The following is an 18,441-nucleotide window of genomic DNA, read 5'->3' as shown; positions in this document are numbered from 1 at the left end:
GAGTACTCGTTCTGGCGGTTCAAATAAAAGTACTCTCCGAACAGCTCAACACTGGGCTCCTCCTGAAGGTACACCTCACAGAAAACTTGGAAATTGCATATGTTTGACACGGAATTGGGTCCGATGTCTTGAGGATGAAGATTAAAAAAGTGCAGAACATCCCGGAAGAATTTAGAGTTGGGCGGTGAGAAGCCCCGATTCAACTGATCTATAAAGACAATGACTTCGTCCTCCTTTGGCTGAGGTTTCTCCTCTTTCGGCTTAGGGGCACGGTAGTGCATGACAGACTTCTTTGGCAAATAACCGGTTGTTACAAAGTCCTGGAGTGTTTTCTCAGTGACGATGGAGGGAACCCAGTTACAGAAGGTGGTTGTCTTCAGGGCCATAGTGAAAAAAGAAGCCTAAAAAGGAAAAGAACAAGTTTGCTGGTTCAAATTAAGCCGGAGGGAAAGTATTACAACACATATTCAGAATGGCGTCTTAGAAAGGGGCCTAATGGTATATGACTAGTTACATCGGGCTATGTAAGCCGCCATGACCAGTTTTTGATGTCTGTCAAAGGTGAAATTTGTTGAGTTTTGAATTTAACTACAACCGATGATGAAAGCCGACATGGTCAGATTGATTTATCAGGAAGGAAAATTTTTGCTAAGTACTGGTGTCGGTGTCAAAACCGGCGGATCTCGGGTAGGGGGTCCCGAACTATGCGTCTAAGGCTAATGGTAACAGGAAGCGGGGGACACAATGTTTACCCAGGTTCGGGCCCTCTCGATGGAGGTAATACCCTACTTCCTGCTTGATTGATCTTGATGATATGAGTATTACAAGTGTTGATCTACCACGAGATCATAGAGGCTAAACCCTAGAAGCTAGCCTATGGTTATGATCGTTGTTGTCCTATGGACTAAACCCTCCGGTTTATATAGACACCGGAGGGGGCTAGGGTTACACAGAGTCGGTTACAGAGAAGGAAATCTACATATCTGAATTGCCAAGCTTGCCTTCCACGCAAAGAGAGTCCCACCCGGACACGGGACGAAGTCTTCAATCTTGTATCTTCATAGTCCAACAGTTCGGCATATGCATATAGTCCGGCTGTCCGAGGACCCCCTAATCCAGGACTCCCTTAGTAGCCCCTGAAACAGGCTTCAATGACGATGAGTCCGGCACGCAGATTGTCTTCGGCATTGCAAGGCGGGTTCCTTCTCCGAATACTCCAAGGTAGATTTTGAACACATGAATCGTGTTCGGCTCTGCAAAACAAATTTCACACACCACCGTAGAGAGCATAGTATTCCACAAATCTAATCTGCTGACAACTTTTCATAGCGTGACATAACGCCGCGGCCCGGTCATTATACGAACCGTTTTTTTAGCCTGCTATTGCACGTATTGCGAGGCGATTTTATTGGCACGTCTTGTCGAAGCAGAGATCGTGTCCCCCTTATCACGGGATTCTCATCAATACGGGCGTGGGTAACCCAATCGTGCCGTTAGTATGACTCCTCGGTTTTAGGCAAGTTCCAAACGGCCACGCGGAGGACGCTTGATATTCACTTTTTTTATAAAGAGGTCCAGACCCGTCCTTTTCTTTCCACGCCCAATCCTTCCCTTCCCCTACCTCGAGTTCCAACACCCAAGGTTTAGGCTAAGCGCTTCGGACCTTCAATCATCTCCGGATCCAACCTTCAAGGCCGGTGGATGACCTTCTCTGTCACAGAGGAGGACATCAAGAAGCTTAGGGAGGCTAGGTATCTGACCGCCGAAATCCCCCACGGGCTACCTGCTCAAGGGCAGGTTATTCCTACTCCCGAATCCAACGGGAGTGTCGTATTTGTCTCCCACTTCCTTCGAGGGCTTGGCTTTAGTCTTGATCCCTTCATAAGAGGGCTCATGTTCTATTACGGGCTAGATTTCCATGATCTACCTCCAGATGCCATCCTTCACATCTCGTCGTTTATCATCGTGTGTGAGGCCTTCCTCCGCATTACCCCACACTTCGGCTTATGGCTCAAGACCTTTAATGTGAAGCCGAAGATGATCGACGGGTGACACGTGGAGTGCGGAGGTGCTATAATAAGCAAAGGTGCCAAGGCCCTATGGCCAAAGGGTTCCTTTCCGGAGGTGTCCGACTTATGGCAACGGGAGTGGTTTTACATCACAGCACCCCGAGGTACAAAGCAGGCGGCCGCCCCGGCCTTCCGCCCGGGCCCTCCGCCCCAGCTGGCATCATGGGTCAACAAAGGGCTGGACTGGGGGGGCAGCTAATGACATGCTGACATTGCAGAGTCGCATCCGAGATCTCCTCAAGAGGGATGTCAGTCTCGTTAAAGTAATTCAAGTAATGGTAGTTCGTCGGGTCCTTCCATGCCAACGTCGATCTCTCGTATGTGGGAGTTCATCCCGGAAGGACCACGAACTATTCAACACTTCTTCGGTGTGACGCTCGAAGGGATGTATCGATTGTTCTTCGGATCATGAATAAAGTGTCCGGACACCACCGAGGATGCGGGTTTGAACTGTAATCGTCCAGATACCCTAGTAAGTAACTCTGCGACCGATCCTGCTGTTATTATATTTGTCACAACATCACTCTAAAAAATTGCCCTCTGCCAGGACTGGATAAGGAAGGCGGAGAGGATCAGGTGTTCGGCCCCTCTTCCCGAAGACTCGCCAGATCCTTTGCTAATCAGGATGCTGGCTCACGCACCGTATCAAGTGCCCTCAAGAGAAGATGAGGGGAGGAACAAAGAAGCCGAAGGCAGGCTTCATACGTTACACATCCAAACCGGGGGAATTAGTGCCTCCGCGAAGGAGGATGTTCGGGGAGGTGAATCTAGAATCCCTTCTCCCCACGGGAAGAAAAGGGCCGCCCCTGAAGACTTGGAAACAGAGGTTTCCAGACGAAGGAAGAAACCTTCACCAGGGGGCCCTACCCCGGAGGGCATCCTTACCGCGCAGCACCCGCAAGGGAGCCGGCCGTGAGCCAAACTGTAAGTGATCAGAGGCACATTGGTAAATATGCCCTGCTCTTTTTCTGAGAATAACAACCGAAATATATGTTTTACAGTCCGGCTCATAGCCCCTCTCCACAATGTTCGTCTTCGGGGGATCTTCTTCCGGAGATGATAGAGAGCGAAACGCCTCCTCTTGCTTCCCCTCCTCGTGAGACGGACAACCCTTAGGTGTCGTCGCGGAGGATTTCCCCTGATCCGCAAAGGCCAAAAGGTAACTCTTCACCCGCCCGAAGTCCGGAGTTCTCGGCTCCTAAGGAGACCAACAGAAAAAGGCCGGGACTGTCCGGTGTACAACCGGACACGTTGATGGATCTTTTGGAGCAAGCGACTATCTTAGAGGCACATCGTACCTTAATGGGTACGGTGATTGAGAGGATCTCATCCGCCAAAAGCGGGTTGAATGAAGCTTTTGCGAGCCTGCTAAGAGGCTTTGAGGTACGCAAGGTAATATATGTATTTTTGAATGTACCCCACACGCTAGGTGTGCTCTGTATAGATAGTAGCCCCTGAGACTCTGGTTGCCGCCCAAACACGGTGAGGAGAGGATCATAGTCTCAGGTAATAACGGCGCTGCTTTCGTATGCAGGTGGCCGCAGATCCGGCGGTTGACCGAACTACTGATTTTGCCGAATTGAGGCGGCGGCTTGACGTGGCGGATGCGGACATCACGCTTGTGAACAAGCGGCTTGACGAGGCACAGGGATGCATATTCGGGTGGTCAGCAAATATTAAGAGGAGCATAATGCTAGCATCTATAATATGCTTTGGCTGTAGATGGAGCTGCCACCGTGGAGGCCCTTCGGGTAGAGCTTGCTCAAGCCAAAAAACAAGCCAGGAGAAGCGATGCGGCCACCCTGAAGGTAGCCGAAGAGTTGAAAGCCGAACAGGTTGCTCATCGTCGGTGCGAAGATAAAATAGCCAACATGGCTCTTGAGCTGCAAAATGCCGCCAGCCGCTATGAGCTCCTGGAAAGGGAAAACCAAGCGAAAGCAGCTAACTTGAAGAAGGCTTTGGAAGCAGCCAAGGAAACGCGCTCTAAAATCAGAGCGGCGCGGGAGGAGCTTCATCAAGCCGGAGATATCGCGGCTGGGAAGCCCTTCTTATTGCGGACAAAGTTCGGCGATCCGAAGTATGCCCCTCTTGACCAATTGTGGAGTTCGGTAGACGCATACTTGGATTTAGCAAAAAGTGCTACTGATGCGACTAAGTATTTCAATGATCAGAAAGATCATATGGTGGAAAGATTGTTCTGGTCGTAGTTCAGTAATCCAAGGCGTCCGTTGTTGTTGAATGAGCAAATGGCCGAATGGGCTGAGCTCCATAGGTTGTCCGGGCTTGCCATGAGGTCTGTCGTGGATCATCTTTGGCCGAAGGAACCAAGTTCGGATAGTTATTTTGGTTTAGTGCAATGATTTCTTCGTGCTGTGCTACATATCGATGCTGTTAAGAGGTCGGCGTGCATAGAAGGTGCGCAGATGGCTCTTCCCGTGTTAAGACATATTGGGCGGAGATGGAGGCCACCGCTGTTGCAGCCAGGGGTCAGCCCGGGGGTCAGGACTCGCCCGAGCACTATTTTGAAGAAATCTTGGAAGGTGCCCGTTTAATAAAGGCTCAGTGCTCAAAGGGTACCATGTTCCAGTGACATATATCTTGATTGTAAAAACAATGCTATTTTGATTATAAAGGCTACATTTTATACTTTTGCCCGTAAAGTATTGAGTGCCTCCTGTGCGGCCGTTTATCTATGTATGTATATAACCTGAAAGTTTGCAGTCGTTGGCTTCAGCCCCCACGCATATAATGCGGGGGTGTTCGGTAAATCACGTACTCACACTTGATCCAACGTCTTGGTCCATTTAAGGAGGTGATAGTGCGGCGAATGAGGCAATCGGACTATATAGCTTTAACACTTTCACTTAGCCATAGGAGTTTGACAGTGGGGCTACTATACAGCCCCTGGTATGTCCGCCTTCATCCGAATACGGTACGCATACATACGTGATCGGGAAGCCGGTCCTTCGTCAATACGGAGGAATCGTGAAGATTCCGCTGAGTCCTCGAGTGGTTGACTAGTCTCTCGCTTTATCATGACAGTCAGTTTTCGGCTTTCTCTACTGAGGTGCTCATCCAGATGAACCGGGCACAATCGCAGTAGTTCTCCGGGTGCCACCTTAGCCGATAGAGCGAAACATAAGGTAGCAAAACATGGGAGCCGGGCAAACCCAACTATTGACCAAAGACATGATTCGGAGCTGATGCATATAAGGCCAAACTTGCAACACTGAACACTCCCTAAGGTATTCGGACTTTTCAACTTATGCTGGGCTGAGAACCGCCCTCGATAATGAGCCCTGATTTTCCAGGTACATGCATTAATCTGGCATGACAAAAAAGCTTGCCAATAACGCCAGTATCCCTCTCGGTTGTTTTGAGTACCCGGGGGTGTGAAGCAACAAGAGACAATAAAAAAGGTTTATACAGGGTCTTAATCTAGAAAGAAACCTTTGAACGGGCCCTGCTGCACGGCTGCGCCTTTTTCTCCGTTGTGCAGTATCCTGGAAGGGTGTAGCACGATGATCATTTGTAAAGAGGAAAAACCCAGGTAAAAGAGTCTGGTGTAATCGTGCAAAAAGTTGGTTATTCTCAATGAACAATGAAAATGCAATCTATTATTGTATTAATAGGGTCGAGTCGAACTATGGGCCTTTTTTACATGCGGGCAGCCCCTAGCACCACCTATGGGGGTATATCCATCCACCCAAGCTCGGGTTTATCTGGGCTGCTACAACTAGTGGTGCACCGGACACGTCTAACCGTGTTTGTGGTCTTGACGACCGATTAGTTATTCCGGTTGGAGAGGCCGTTCGGCTGCTAGAGCCGCCACATATTCTTCCGCACGTAGAGAACGCTCTGTATTTCCGCTAATTATGATGACACCACGTGGACCGGGCATCTTGAGTTTAAGATAAGCGTAATGCGGAACTGAATTGAAACAGGCGAAGGCCGTTCTTCCGAGTAGTGCGTGATAGCCGCTTCGGAATGGAGCGATGTCGAAGATTAGTTCTTCGCTTCGAAAGTTGTCGGGAGAACCGAATACAACCTCTAATGCTAGAGAGCCCAAACAGCGGGCCTCTACGCCTGGTATTACTCCTTTAAAGGTAGTACTGCTTTGGCTGATTCTTGATGGGTCTATCCCCATTTTGCGGACAATGTCCTGATATATCAGATTAAGACTATTGTTGCCGTCCATAAGGACCCGGGTGAGATGGTATCCGTCAATTATTGGGTCGAGCACCAAGGCGGCCGAGCCTCCATGCTGGATACTAGTCGGATGATCCTTGTGATCGAAAGTGATCGGGCAGGCCGACCATGGGTTGAATCTGGGGGCAACAGGCTCTATAGCGTATACGTCTCGGAGTGCGTGTTTGTGCCTTCTCTTTGGTATGTGAGTTGCGTAATTCATGTTCACTGTTTTGATCACTGGTGGAATTTTTTTCTGCCCCCCAGTGTTCGGCTGGCGTGGTTCATCCTCATCTTCACTTGGCTGCTCCCTTCCCTTGTGTTCGGCGTTTAGCTTGTCGGCCTGCTTGAAGACCCAGCATTATATGTTGGTGTGATTCGCAGGTTTGTCGGGGGTGCCATGAATCTGACATGATCTGTCGAGAATTTTGTTTAGGCTGGACGGTCCATCTCTGCTGCCTTTAAATGGCTTTTTCCGTTGACCGGGTTGAGAGGCCTTGAATCCGGCGTTTACCGTCGTGTTGTCTGGGCTGTCTTCATTATTTCGACACTTGTTTTTATTGCGTCGCGGCTTCCCATTGCCATCCCTGACTTCGGATGTGCCTGGGTCGCTCGTGCCACTGCAGGCCAACCAGCTGTCCTCGCCCGCGCAAAAGCGGGTCATAAGGCTTGTTAGGGCTGCCATTGTCCTTGACTTTTCCTGGCCGAGGTGTCTGGCGAGCCATTCGTCCCGGATACTATGCTTGAAAGCCGCTAAGGCTTCGGCATCCGGGCAGTCGATGATTTGATTCTTCTTGGCGAGAAATTTGTTCCAAAGCTTACAGGCTGACTCTCCGGGTTGTTGGATTATGTGACTTAGATCGTCTGCATCCGGAGGTAGGACATAGGTCCCTTGAAAATTAGCCTTGAAAATGTCCTCAAGTTCCTCCCAACTTTCGATTGAGTTTTCGGGGAGACTTTTCAACTAGTGCCGAGCTGGTCCTTTCAACTTGAGTGGCAGGTATTTGATGGCGTGGAGATCATCTCCGTGAGCCATGTGGATGTGAAGAATAAAGTCCTCAATCCAGACCGCAGGGTCTATCGTTCCGTCGTATGCCTCTATGTTTACGGGTTTAAATCCCTCTGGAAATTCATGATCCAGCACCTCATTAGTGAAACATAGAGGGTGTGCGGCACCCCTGTATTTGGATGTGCCATGGCATGCCACCGACGGTTGTAGTGTTCGGTGTTGATTCCGAGCTGGTATTCGTTCAGTATAATCGTTTTGGTGGTCGTGATCCTGCGCTGGAGCACGCTTCCTGGATCCAAAGATGCACCTGGCCATACCGGCTTTTTGGTCCAGGTGCTCGCGTAAATCGTGTGTTGACTTGTGTGCGGCGCCATTAGCCGCCCTGTCGCGGCCACGGGGTGGTCGGTCCGGTGGATCGGCCGTATTATTTTTCGGCGGAATGGGCTCTATAGCCGCGTCGTCGAATTTGGGCAGCAGCTTGCGCTTTGGGTAGCTCTTTATGTGGCGATTGCCGCCGTATTTTTCTTCAGTGTTGAGCACTTTGTTCCATCTGCGGTTGTGCGTGTCCTGCGCGGCCTTAAGCCTTTGCTTCTGCTTCTTCAAGCTCCTCGCGGTGGCGATAAGCCTTCTATGGAGGTTCTCTTGTTCCAAGTGCCTTTCCGGGATGATGAGTGCATCGTTGTCCAGACTGTTCTCCTCTCCGGAGACAGGTTTATGAGTTTTATCTCTGCCATCGCTATGATTGGACAGCGGCCCCGGACTATGTTCGCCGTCCCCTGGCTTGTCCTGCTCCATCGTTGGGTCCATGGGGTCGTCGTTGCCTTTGGAGTCGACTAGGGTATTATTCTTTCTTGCGCTGTTATCGCTGTTTTTACTGTGGCAGGATTTGGAGCGGCGCCGACGTCGTCGCTTTGGTTGCTTCTCAAGAGGATTATCCTCCGTTGCATCCTTTCGTTCTTCGCCGTTGTTTTCTTTGGGTGTGTCCACCATGTATAGGTGGTTGTCCAGTGACCTTTAGGCGGTGGTTCCTGTTCTTCTCCTGCATCGTCGTCCATACCGTCGATGTCTTTGGAGTCGAAATCAAGCATGTCGGTTAGGTCATCGACAGTGGCTATTAAGTGGGTGGTGGGTGGGGAACGAATTTCTTCGACGTCCCCTTCCCACTCAAGCTGGACATAGTTTGGCCAAGAGTCTCCTGACACGGAGAGACTTTAATGAATTTAGCATGTCGCCAAGGGCGAGTGCTGAAAGATGTCCGCGGAGGTAAACTCCGAGATCGGTGCCCAATCAGATTCGATAGGCACGGATGCATGCGGTTCGGAGCCTATGATCGGAGGCGAGTCCGAGGGTCCGATGACACAGACCTCATTGGAGGCGAAGTATGTGTTCGGCTCTAACGCGGCTGAGTGTGCGGCCTCTGTGGCGGGGTCCATCCACCCGTCCTTGGATGGCACTATCTGCTCCGGATTAGGGGCCGAGGCAACCGCAGGTGTGATCTCCCGAACACCGTCCGATGCCAGATCTACATCATTCTCATTGTGACTGTTCGGCGCACCTATCATGGGCTCGAATCCGTCGAAGATCAAGTCTCCGCGGATGTCGGCGGTGTAATTCAGGCTTCCAAACCTGACCTGATGGCCAGGGGCGTAGCTATCGATCTGCTTCAGATGGCCAAGCGAGTTGGCCCGCAGAGCGAAGCCGCCGAATACGGAGATATGTCTGGGAAGGAAAACTTCTTCCTGGATTGCATCGTTGTCTATAATCGAAGGATCCATCAAGCCTTACAGTGACGACACAGTGGAACTCTCAATGAAAGCACCAATGTCGGTGTCAAAACCGGCGGATCTCGGGTAGGGGGTCCCGAACTGTGCGTCTAAGGCTAATGGTAACAGGAGGCGGGGGACACAGTGTTTACCCAGGTTCGGGCCCTCTCTATGGAGGTAATACCCTACTTCCTGCTTGATTGATCTTGGTGATATGAGTATTACAAGAGTTGATCTACCACGAGATCGTAGAGGCTAAACCCTAGAAGCTAGCCTATGGTTATGATCGTTTTTGTCCTACGGACTAAACCCTCAGGTTTATATAGACACCGGAGGGGGCTAGGGTTACACAGAGTCGGTTACAGAGAAGGAAATCTACATATCCGAATTGCCAAGCTTGCCTTCCACGCAAAGGAGAGTCCCACCCGGACACGGGACGAAGTCTTCAATCTTGTATCTTCATAGTCCAACAGTCCGGCATATGCATATAGTCCGGCTGTCCGAGGACCCCCTAATCCAGGACTCCCTCAACTGGACAAACAAGTTTCATAGATTACAATTATAATTTTGGATCAGTGACAGTTCAGAAAAAGAAAATAAATCAAACCCTACAAATAGTACAGGGGAGTTCATAAGTCCTGATGAGATCTTTTATGAAGGAAAATGGTCCGCTAGCGTTCAAGGAAAGGGTAAAACTACTACCAGGCAAGTTTTATGCTATCTTCAGATCAAAGGGTGCTAGGATTAAAGAACTACGAAGAACTATGAAGAACTACGAAGAACATGAAGAACTCCAGAAACCCTAATGCGATCTGGAGTGTAGAAGGAGGAGCGCTTACAGAGGCAGGTGAACTGCGGTGGAGCGCCGTCGATCTCTGGTCCGTTCAGGTTGATGCAGTGGTCAAGGACGAGGCGGGCGGTGAGCTTCGCGACGGCGATGGACCTCAAGTGACAGGAGAGTCGCGGGAGGAGGAAGACGAAGGAATGGGGGAGAATGAGAAAAGGCAGTCGACCCTATTTATAAGGAAGGGATAACAAGTGGGCACGAAAAACGAGGAGGCCAAAACATGATTATCCAGCTGCTCGAGCGCCTCGATTTTCAGGACAACCATTAAAGATAAAGATCTGTTGAGATATGTTGGATATTGTGTAAATTAATAACAGGTGATGTCATGGTGAGTTATCACAAGTCCAGGAGATGATGTCATGGCGGGTTATGAATTCTCGTACAAATGAAGAAGGAAGGATTTTTTTAAGTGTTGAAGATCGATATGAACCAGTTCAAATCAACCTGGGGCCTGATGTTGGGGATATAACTATTAGGTATGACCCGCCCAGGAGACCGGGTTATACTATGGCGATTCATGAAATGAAGCCCACGAGGATATTGAAGATGGCGGTTCACAAGCAAGGGCCCAAGACCCAAGGGCGACTTAAGGCCCGTAGGGGTAAACCGCCATATATGTAAGACTTGTATTGTAAGGCATGTATAGATAGTCACCGAGCCGGACACGTTGTCTATGAGCCGGCCGGGATTCCGTGAGCCGCTGGGCGTCAATCTGTGTATATAAAGGGACGACCCGGCGGCGGTTCAAGGCAAGAAACAACATATCGAAAGCTAGGTCAAGCGGATTCGCTCCCTGGTAATCGAGACATAAGCAATACCACCTCAAACTGGATTAGGCCTTTACCTTCACCGCAAGGGGCCGAACCAGTATAAACTCATGTGTCATTTGTCCCGTTTAACCCCTTTAAGCTAACCTAGTTGCGATGGCTCCACGACTAAGTCCTCACACTAGGACATCTGCCGTGACTATTCCACGACACCAGGGATCAGTTTGTTGTTCTGCCAGGAACACTCCTCCAGTTGTGTCTACCCCTCCTTCTGCTCTAGCCACCTCATCCACACCGGCAGAAGCATTGCACATGGATTCATCTCCACTCCATGGCACGCTACCAATGGTGTGAATGTTTGGCCTTCATCGCCAATGCCTGTCGACAAGTTAGTCTTGGGAGCCGTTTAGGACTCTTTCTCCCTTTTGGTATCTTGATGCCAAAGGGTAGAGATGTCATAGATCTTGACTAGCTTCAAGCGAGAGCTGTTTGGATCTTTGCTTTGATTACATGATATCATGGTCATGGGAGGATTTTGGATCCATATTTAAATGGACAAGCGGCGACATCTGTCTTTTTGGAAGCAACCTCAAGCAAGTGCAACAGAAGGCAAGCTGACCTCTAGTATGAGACCATCCTTTGGTACCGGTGAGTGAAGGAATTTCTTCACTTAGATCCATCCGGACTCCTCCGTAGCAAGATCCCCCATTCCACAGAGATCCATTCTTGTACAACTAGGGTTTGTAAACTCGATTCATGCTTGACTACCGGATCGTGATTCGGATATTCATTCGTATTGTCGTGGAGAACTACGGTATTATTGAAAGAAAAAATGCAGAAGTATTGTATTATTGATCTGATTCCCTTTTACTCGACCTCTTTGTTACACATTTATGGTCCTTCTAATATTTGTGATATCTATTCAAGTCTTAGCAATAGATTATAGATGCAATTGTTAAAATAATTTCGGTGACACAAAATCATGTGGCGGCTCAAGAGAACATTGCATTGCGAAGGGGCCGACTTCGGTGATATGAAATTATGTGGAGACTGGAGGAGAGCAACATTATGTGGAGACTGGAGGAGAACTCTATTATGAAGGGTTTGATTTAGGGATTGTTTTCAGACTATTCCGTTACCTTTTAGTTGGAAATCGTAGGCATATAGGTTGAAAACTTCAATCTTCATATAGATTGAAAGCTTCAATTTCCGCATTGAAAAGCTACGAGTGTTCAGCTTCACAGCCTGATACGATAGGAACATCCCAACCAAAATTACAACCGTCTTTTTGTTTTGCGGGTACTAACTGAATGTCTGCGTCTGTTGCTTGATATTTGTTACATTTTTTGGCATTTTAAATACATTCTGTGGCTTTCAAATAAGCATAGCAAATTACTGAAAAGTCCTTGATCACTTATAAAACTAATTTAAACACTTTATCATATATGTTCAAATGCGAATGCTGTATCTTGTTCGACATTGAGGCGCTTGCGAATTCATTCTTGTCTGCATATTTCAACCATGTCCGCCTGATACGAATAAGGCCGCACATGTTTTAGCTAGGGATGGTGAGCTTCCCTACTTTTTCTGTTTTCCATGATGTTGCCCCTGAGCTCATCCCTCAAATTTTCTATGATGATTCTCTGGAATAATGAAGTGCCAGATGTTTTGGAAAAAGAAATCCCGGTCGGACTTCAAACTGTAACCAGCAAATTCATCCTTGAACAGATCTGTGCCATAAATCAACTCTATATCCAAACAATGGAATCAACTGGAGAGACGGAATGGCTCGCTGAAGCGCGCGCTCTTGAGATGAACACTCGATCTGGATCACCGTCTCACATGGTACTACCATGAAAAACCCACCACAACACGCCCCGCAAGTAAAATAGGCGTATCGGAAATTTAACCTCTTAAGAATTCGACAAGTTCAGAGGACGGTGCTATACTAGATAATGACTTCCAGGTGTATCAGTGCATCATCTCCAATGGTGAGTTGGTGATAATGACTACAGTTTCAATCCCAGCAATTACCTGCTGAATGGGCTACCTGTATGGATTTTTCCTCTAATTTATGTAAATCGATCTGTAACCTCTGGATTGGAAGCTTTTCAGAAGAAACAGTCAACTGTTCGCACCCTCTTAGAAAGATTGAATAACTGACCCAGGAGAGATGACAATCAATAGATGAAGCCCTTCGATAAACACTTGCATATGCATTGCCACTATGATTACATGATGAACTAAGACGATCTGCTATCATCAACATTACAAGTTGCCTTCTGAATACCTCATCTGCAGATAAACAACCAATCAGCCCTGTTCTCCCTGCCTTAGAAATCACTTTTGTGCCCAGATTATCAGAATGATGGAGAGGGTAATAGTTGCCGCGGTAGTGAAGATGGCCGCCTGCACATACCAAAAAAATTGAAACATTCAGAAGAAAACTTACTGTAAATAGAACTATTTCAGAAAGCTATCAGGACAGAAGAAGAAAAACTGCAAATTGATGTAAAGAGTTGCCAACATGACCACTGTTTAGTAACTGAAACATTACGAACGACACTCACTGTGAAGAACAAGTTTGTCAAGGTCAAAAACTGTTACAAGGACTGCACACTGGTTTGAAACCTAGCTTTGATGTTTCCACAAGCAAACAACGGCGCGTAAAAATAGAAAATAGAAAATATACAAATGGATTCATTTCCACAGATGTGCATTTTCATAGAAAAGGAAGGAGCAAACGGGGTTAAAACACACCTTCACTACAAAAATGATCAATCTGTGAATCAATTTGGTGGCAGAACCATCAACACATCTGCTATCAGGTTGCATGATGGTTTACATGCATTAAGAAATGATTTTTTAGGAAAACTCTTTTGCTTTCCGTACCTAGATATGGTTTATCTATTACACTACTTTGCATCTATGAGTTGTTTTCTTTCAAGCTACATTGATTATAGCAACATGTTCAGGATTTACTGTGGAAGGACAACCTACCGCAATAGCAGAGGCAGCAAGACCTGGGCGCTCTCGGGGATCCCTATTGTAGTACTTGCAGCAGTAAAGAGTCGTTGCATAGTACCAAAGCAATGGACACAAGAAACCTAAAAGAAATCTGCAACCAGAACATGTTTGATATTGCCAGATGCAGAATTTGAAAACTGAACTGAAGTTTGTGTAGGTGGTAAGGGATTCTTACGAGGACCACCCTATTCCGCAACCAAAGCAAGGAAGGCGTCTCTCAAACTTTGCCAGCTGTGGGTTCTCTTCATCTCTGAGTAGGGTGTACTTGCCAAGACACCCTTGACAATGGCAAAGATCATCTGAGCTTGCTGTGCAATGCCAAGTGTGATTCAGATTAAGAAGTAATCGAATAAACAAAACTCAAATAATGCACATCATGATCAAGCTAAAGCCCTAGAGCAGTTTTAACATGGTCCCTCTTACCTCCTCTTTTCGTATGAGAGGTAAGAGTATGAAATAGATCTGAACCGTTGATCACATTAATTAGTGGCCTGAGTAACTCTTACCTTCTTACCTCATATGTAAAAAGAGGGGGTAAGAGGGACCATGTTAAAATTTGCCAAAGCCCTAATAAACAAGGAAAAACTGTAAACTCTGAATCATAATTAGGTTATATCTCCCTGGTGTTTATACACTAGTATTATGCTAAAGACCGGTATGTCAACATCATGTAATAGATGTTACTGTCTTTTACAATGACAGACTAAGGGTTCTGTTCTCCTGCATAATGTAAGCGATCTAGCGGCAAAGGAAATCTTAAGTTTAACTCAAAAGATCCTGCATAACGTAGGGGATCTAGCGGCAAAGGAAAACTTAAGTTCAACTCAAAAGACAGATACAAAGTTGGAAAAGCAGTTACCTTCTCCCATTTAATCTGGAGCTGTTTAGGGAAGATGCAAGCTTAACACCAAGCTGCTTTGCAGATTCCTCCTTGCTGGAATCAGCTCAACAAGTTTGATCCGAAGAATAAAACAGAAGAGTACGCGGCTTGGCACATAAATCCTGCAAGTGCGTCAGAATGGTCAGCCTGCCGCATCGGAGAGAAAATTGTATATACAATGTAATCTCTGTATGAACACGCATATCAGTCTAGTTGGTGGGGACAAATGTTCAGGAGAGTACTATATTTCTTGTTGCTCTGAACTCTAATACTCCAACTTTTTTTTTGGAAAAGCAGTACACTGGTTCTTTACTCAGGAGAGTACTGTATTTCTTGTTGCTCTGAACTCTAATACTCCAACTCTCTATATTAGAACAAATCTAGACGAATTTTATACAAAATAAGTTGCGGCCGCTCTAGGGGAGCATCTCAGATCGGTCTCGCGCGCCGAAGGAGAAGAAGCGGCTAAGCTAGCCAGACCGGGTACGGGTGGGTGGACTAGATTAGCAAGGGCGCACCTACCAGTCCACCACGCAGCAGACAGGCAAATCGGCAACTACCTCGACGGGGATTCAGACCTCGGTCGCCGGCCGCCACGCAGCAAACAGAATAAGGGAGCCGCAAGACGAACTCACACACAAATCCGTATCAAGATAATCCAGTCGGGACAGGATAGGGTTCCTTACCGGCAAGATAAGAAACCGATCCAGCACCAGGACCGCGTCGCCGCCGGCGGGGCGAACCGCGAGGTGGGGGAGGGAGAAGGGGGCGCCGGACGAGACCGAGGTGGGGATGGAGAGCGGTAGAGAGCACTAGAAGAGGCGAGGAGGGGGGGGAGAAGCGGAAGAGTGGAGCCGAGGAGGAGGAGGTCCAATGGGTGTGGTTTTGTGGACACGCACCCGCACCGGTACCGGCGGTGTGGATGTCGTGCACCTACCGCCACGCTATGTGCCGCGTCGGTGAGCCGGAGGATGGAGACACGAGGGAGGGCGGCCCTTTTTAACACACGGATAATGACCCGTTCCTTGTCGACAATACAAAGAGGGGAGAAAAAGTCCTTTTGTGTCAAAATACCACGTCATTATTAAAACAGATCTATCTTTAAAACCGTGGTTCCAATTGAAAAGGCGACCAATGTCACTTCATCATGGACTGGAAGACCGTCTACCGTTGTTTTTCGACACGGTTCAATGGTGCCCTCGGGCTTCTTTGGGTTTTGCTGCAATGGACGATCATGAAAGGTTGTGGACAAGCTCCCTTGCTCTGATGATGACAATCGACTCTTAATGCTTTTGATGATGACAGTAACCCTCGGAGACGGAAACAAGGCCTTATTTTGGCATGACAGATGATCAGAGAAGGAGGCCTTTGGCCGAAGTTACCCTGAGCTCTTCGGTATGGTGTCGCCAAAGTTACGGAGGGAGTGGCAAATAGCTTTTCTATAGAAATTGTATTAAGTTGGTTGCAAGAATCAACATGTCGACACAGATCATCTGGTCCATTCACTTGTGTTAACATTGAAAGAGATCCTCCTTGACCGCCAAAGGTGTGCTTCAGTTATTTACCTCTAGACCTCTTCCAGGAAGTACTCTCTCGGCTCAGTCTATAAGCCAAAATTTCATAGATACCATGAAAAATTGTCAGGGGAAAAGGATGTAGAAAGTCCCATCAGAACTAAAGTCAAAAACAAAAAATCTCAAGTCTCTTCCTTCATAGTGGATCCTCTAGCTATGTGTGGTTGACTAACGAATCATGCCAACATTGCCTTGGGGGAGGGGGTCGAATCCACCAACCACTAATGCAAAGATTTTCATTTCATCCTCGAGGTCCGAGGGCTCATGCACACTTGGATATTCAGCTACCGGTGGTGTCTTTGAACACCGCCGCTATCATCGATATCTAGTGGGATGTCATGATGTGCCGAACGGATAGGGACATAAGCACAAGTACATCTTTGGAAGGGGGAGAAGCGGAACATCTTCAAGGGTAGGAGAATGTCGTATGTTCTAGATGCCCACTGTGCCTTTGAGGACATCGCTCACATGGATTCCCACGAAAACCCCTGAGAGAGTAGGGTGTGGTTCTAGGTGTTTTGGCATATTAGGGCAACTCCAACGCCGTGCACCAAACGCCCATAAGTGTCTGAAGTGTGCGCTCCAGATACTTTTTGTCATCCAACGTCATATGCACCAAACGTCTACGGCATGGTCCAGGTGTCCGAATTCCCCTAAACCAGTACCAAACCAGGAGGGGTACGAATGTCCACCTGGCTCATTTGTGAGGTGGACTACATTTCCTCACACCACATGTGCTTTTTCCTCTAGGTCTATATGGCCTACCCTGTTGTCCGGGTTTGATGCCTATTTGATGTCTACGGTTGGATGATCGCCCCCCCTATCTACGTACATGTCGTGACGTAATATTTGATGTGTTTATTTTGATGCACACCATTAGAGTTGGCCTTGTATAACAAAGTGTGGCCACCTGCTTATACATACTTTTTCTATTCTTCTGATGAAAAGGCAGTACTCCTAGTGTCGGTTGATCGAAAAGAGTAAGTCCTATGCGTAGGGAAAATGACATGAATACATTGGCGGTCACTGAAGTTGAATCAAAAGCACACTATGGTCGTTGTACTTCTGAATACGCTCATTACGGTCATTGAATACGCCTTGTGGTGATTATGCGGTCATTGGCTCACCGTAGAGCTCTGTATTCTGCTTGGTTGACTGTTCAGCATTTCCAAGTAAGCAGTCAAGCATGCATACATGGTAGTCGGTTACACCACCCTGCCTATATGACTGGTCGGCGCTGCATAGGTAGAGAGAGTGTTGTGACGGGCTGCAACTTATGCATGATTGACCGGCAAGGTTGACCAGTCAACTCAGCAGAATATAGTGGCTCTATGGTGAGTCGGCAACCATATAATTACCGCAACACGTATTCAATGACCGTAACGAGAGGAAGTACGAGGGCCGTATTGTGCTTTCGACTCAACTTAAAAAAAATAGAAAAGGAGGATCACCCCTGACCTTTGCATCAACTTCAATGACTATCAGTGTATTTACCTCGTACACAAAATACTGCCCTTCCGAGATGAACGAAAGTAGCAGGGTGTTTATGTGCAAGTTTTCTCGTTTAGTCATTTGTAAGTTCCTAAAAGAATTCTGAAAACAATTCATGGATGTGTCCATTTGTGTGCTCCCAAAAGACAAACTCGGTGCATTTGCACAATCTGTTTTTGACATTGTCTTCTTCTTTTTCTAAATCATCTAGGCCGTGTTTACATTTTAAGCTTTCAAGTTGCCAATGTGAAATTATGATAAGATCAACGAATTTGATTTTCATGCCAAGAAAACACTTGTTTGAGTGTAAGACAAGGCATGGCAGCACATGAGGATGCCTAGCTTGATAACGGCGGCAGTAGATACAGTCATACAGATATGGCTAAGATAAGTTAGTGGCAGGTTCATGTGGGAGCACGGAACTAGATCCTCTAACATTAAGAAAGAAAATTAAAGAAGCTGCAATACCCTAACTTTCTTTCTTCCTGTCTATATCATTATGATTAAAACAATTTAAGTTAATTTGTAAATTGATGATCTACTCTGCACATTTATATTAATTACATGCAAACAAACTCATGGTGAAATAAAATTAATTTTAAATTATTTATATTTACAGTAAATACCAACAGCAAAAGGCCTACTAATACTCCCTCTGTCCGAAAATACTTGTCATCAAAATGAACAAAAAGAGATGTATCTAGAACTAAAATACATCTAGATACATCCTCTTTTATTCATTTTGATGACAAGTATTTCCGGACGGAGGGAGTATATACTAACAGTTCTTAACTTTTCTTTTTCATTTTACACTAGACTAGCACTA

The 18,441-nt window shown here is 47.1% G+C and overlaps 1 protein-coding gene across 1 annotated transcript; it reads right to left on the bottom strand.

Annotated features, from left to right (window-relative positions):
- Positions 1–12,563: 12,563 nt before the first annotated feature.
- Positions 12,564–15,503, bottom strand: LOC123068959 (60S ribosomal protein L18a-like protein). The gene is made up of 5 exons (XM_044491666.1): positions 15,237–15,503; positions 14,530–14,672; positions 13,846–13,978; positions 13,644–13,761; positions 12,564–13,052 (listed from the first exon to the last, which is right to left on the bottom strand). The coding sequence occupies exons 2-5, from the start codon at positions 14,537–14,539 to the stop codon at positions 12,984–12,986; spliced, it is 330 nt and encodes a 109-aa protein (XP_044347601.1). The 5' UTR covers positions 14,540–14,672; positions 15,237–15,503; the 3' UTR covers positions 12,564–12,983.
- Positions 15,504–18,441: the final 2,938 nt, after the last annotated feature.

This window comes from Triticum aestivum, chromosome 3B, assembly GCF_018294505.1.
Source record: "Triticum aestivum cultivar Chinese Spring chromosome 3B, IWGSC CS RefSeq v2.1, whole genome shotgun sequence".
Lineage (NCBI taxonomy): Eukaryota > Viridiplantae > Streptophyta > Magnoliopsida > Poales > Poaceae > Triticum > Triticum aestivum.
The sequence above is the reverse complement of the archived record's forward strand: the minus strand, read 5'-3'. Positions and strand labels throughout refer to the sequence as shown.